At 56.0% G+C, this 1,847-nt stretch overlaps 1 protein-coding gene across 1 annotated transcript in view; it reads left to right on the forward strand.

Moving 5' to 3' along the window:
* Positions 1-88: 88 nt before the first annotated feature.
* Positions 89-1,847, forward strand: part of PPM1L (protein phosphatase, Mg2+/Mn2+ dependent 1L) — a 298,802-nt gene continuing 297,043 nt past the window's right edge. Inside the window, exon 1 of the mRNA XM_077770532.1 lies at positions 89-615. Coding sequence (XP_077626658.1) covers positions 217-615 — 399 coding nt within the window. The 5' untranslated portion in view covers positions 89-216. The remainder of the gene's footprint in view (positions 616-1,847) is intronic.

Here is a 1,847-nt window from a genome sequence, read left to right on the forward strand (position 1 = left end):
CGAGGCCGGGAGACAAAAGGGAAACTGCCTCTGTTCGCCGTGCGGGCTGGGAGCAGCCAGCTCGTCCGCCTCCTGCCCGGCTCCGCGAGCCTCCGCCCCCCACCCCCGGCTGCTGCTCCGCCTCCCTCCCCGCGGGCTGTCCCCGCAGTGCTCCGGGACCCGGCGAGCCTTCGGGGCGCGCGTCGCTGCTGGTGGTTGGGGCTGTAGCTATAATAAATGATAGAGGATACAATGACTTTGCTGTCTCTGCTGGGTCGCATCATGCGCTACTTCTTGCTGAGACCCGAGACGCTCTTCCTGCTGTGCATCAGCTTGGCACTGTGGAGTTACTTCTTCCACACCGACGAGGTGAAGACCATCGTCAAGTCCAGCCGGGACGCCGTTAAAATGGTGAAGGGCAAGGTGGCGGAGATCATGCAGAATGATCGGCTCGGGGGACTCGACGTGCTGGAGGCCGAGTTTTCCAAGACCTGGGAGTTTAAGAGCCACAACGTGGCCGTGTATTCCATCCAGGGCCGGAGAGACCACATGGAGGACCGATTCGAAGTTCTTACGGACCTAGCCAACAAGACGCACCCGTCCATCTTCGGGATCTTCGACGGACACGGGGGCGAGGTAGGAGTTCTCTGGGGTTTTGTTTGAATGAGTGTGTGTAAACAGGATGTGTGCGTAGCAGGGTAGGAACTGGGTGCGAGGGGCGTGGTGATGACCTGGTGCCGGGATGGACAAAGACACTAGATTCAAATGTGGCTCAAGTTGCTAAAAAATAGTGCTGGCTCCAGACCTCTTGGGATTCAGTGGCCAATTTGGGGGAGGGAGGGTCATCCATAACCTATTTTGTGCCTCAGAATTTATGAGGTTTCCCAAGGCCAGAACCTAGCAAATGACTGTGCTAGTTTTTGGGGGGAGAGTTTATGGTTTCTACAGGGAACTTTGGCCCAGAGCCTCAGCGCCTCTGTTCTAGGGTTTGAGGCCAAGCTTAGGCATAAAGAAGGAAAAAAAAAATCTTTGATTCTCTTAGGGAAAAGAGACAAAATCTGCAGAGCCATCAGTGAGGTCGCATCTCCTTCTCATCGCATTCTCCTAGAGGAGGAACCATAGGGGCACCTCTGCGCTTCTTCCCAACTCCATTAACTTTGCAAGTGCAATCGGGCCAGTTGACAGCCGCGCCTCGCTGGTCGCCTGCTTTCAGCTGATCGTGGCGCGGGACCGAGATGCCTCTGGCCTTTGCAGAGGTGGCAATGCCTGCAGAGGCGGCGGTGCCCCGATCTCGCCCCTGCGCCCTGGCCAGCGTGGGCGCGCAGACGTCTCCCTGCTTCTAAACTCCTTTATTTAGTGTTCATCTGGGAGCAAGAGATGGTGTTGGAGGCAGGTTCAGGTCCCCCTGCAGCATTTCTGCGGCACCCTGATTGCGCGCTGGGGCTCAGATTTCCTGGAGGTCGGGGCGAGGGTTGCCTCTAATCCTCGGGCATCTGCCCAGGGGAAGTGAGTGGCAAATGTGGCTCCAGCACCGTTCTCCCAAGCGCATCAGGCCAGCTACCCCATCTCTCTCAATTGGCAGTTTGTAAGAGTTTCAGTGCTGCAGTTTAAAATTTTTTTTGCAGTATACTTTCTTACTCATATTCCTCCAATCCCCTTCGCCACTCTTACTTCTTTAGCCCCCCACCCCCACCCCACCTTCCGTGCTCTGTGCTCGCATCCAACTTTCCCTCCAACTCTCTTCTTGGCCCTTCAGGTCCCTGGTGAGCTGTAGGGGATGTCTGGATGTCATTCGCTTTCACGAATGCTTGTTCAATTGGTTATCTTGTTTGCATTCTGTCTTTGGTACAAAGTCACTCTCCCCCCCC

The sequence above is a fragment of the Crocuta crocuta genome, unplaced genomic scaffold (genome assembly GCF_008692635.1).
Source record: "Crocuta crocuta isolate KB4526 unplaced genomic scaffold, BGI_CrCroc_1.0 scaffold226, whole genome shotgun sequence".
NCBI classification, from domain to species: Eukaryota; Metazoa; Chordata; class Mammalia; order Carnivora; family Hyaenidae; genus Crocuta; species Crocuta crocuta.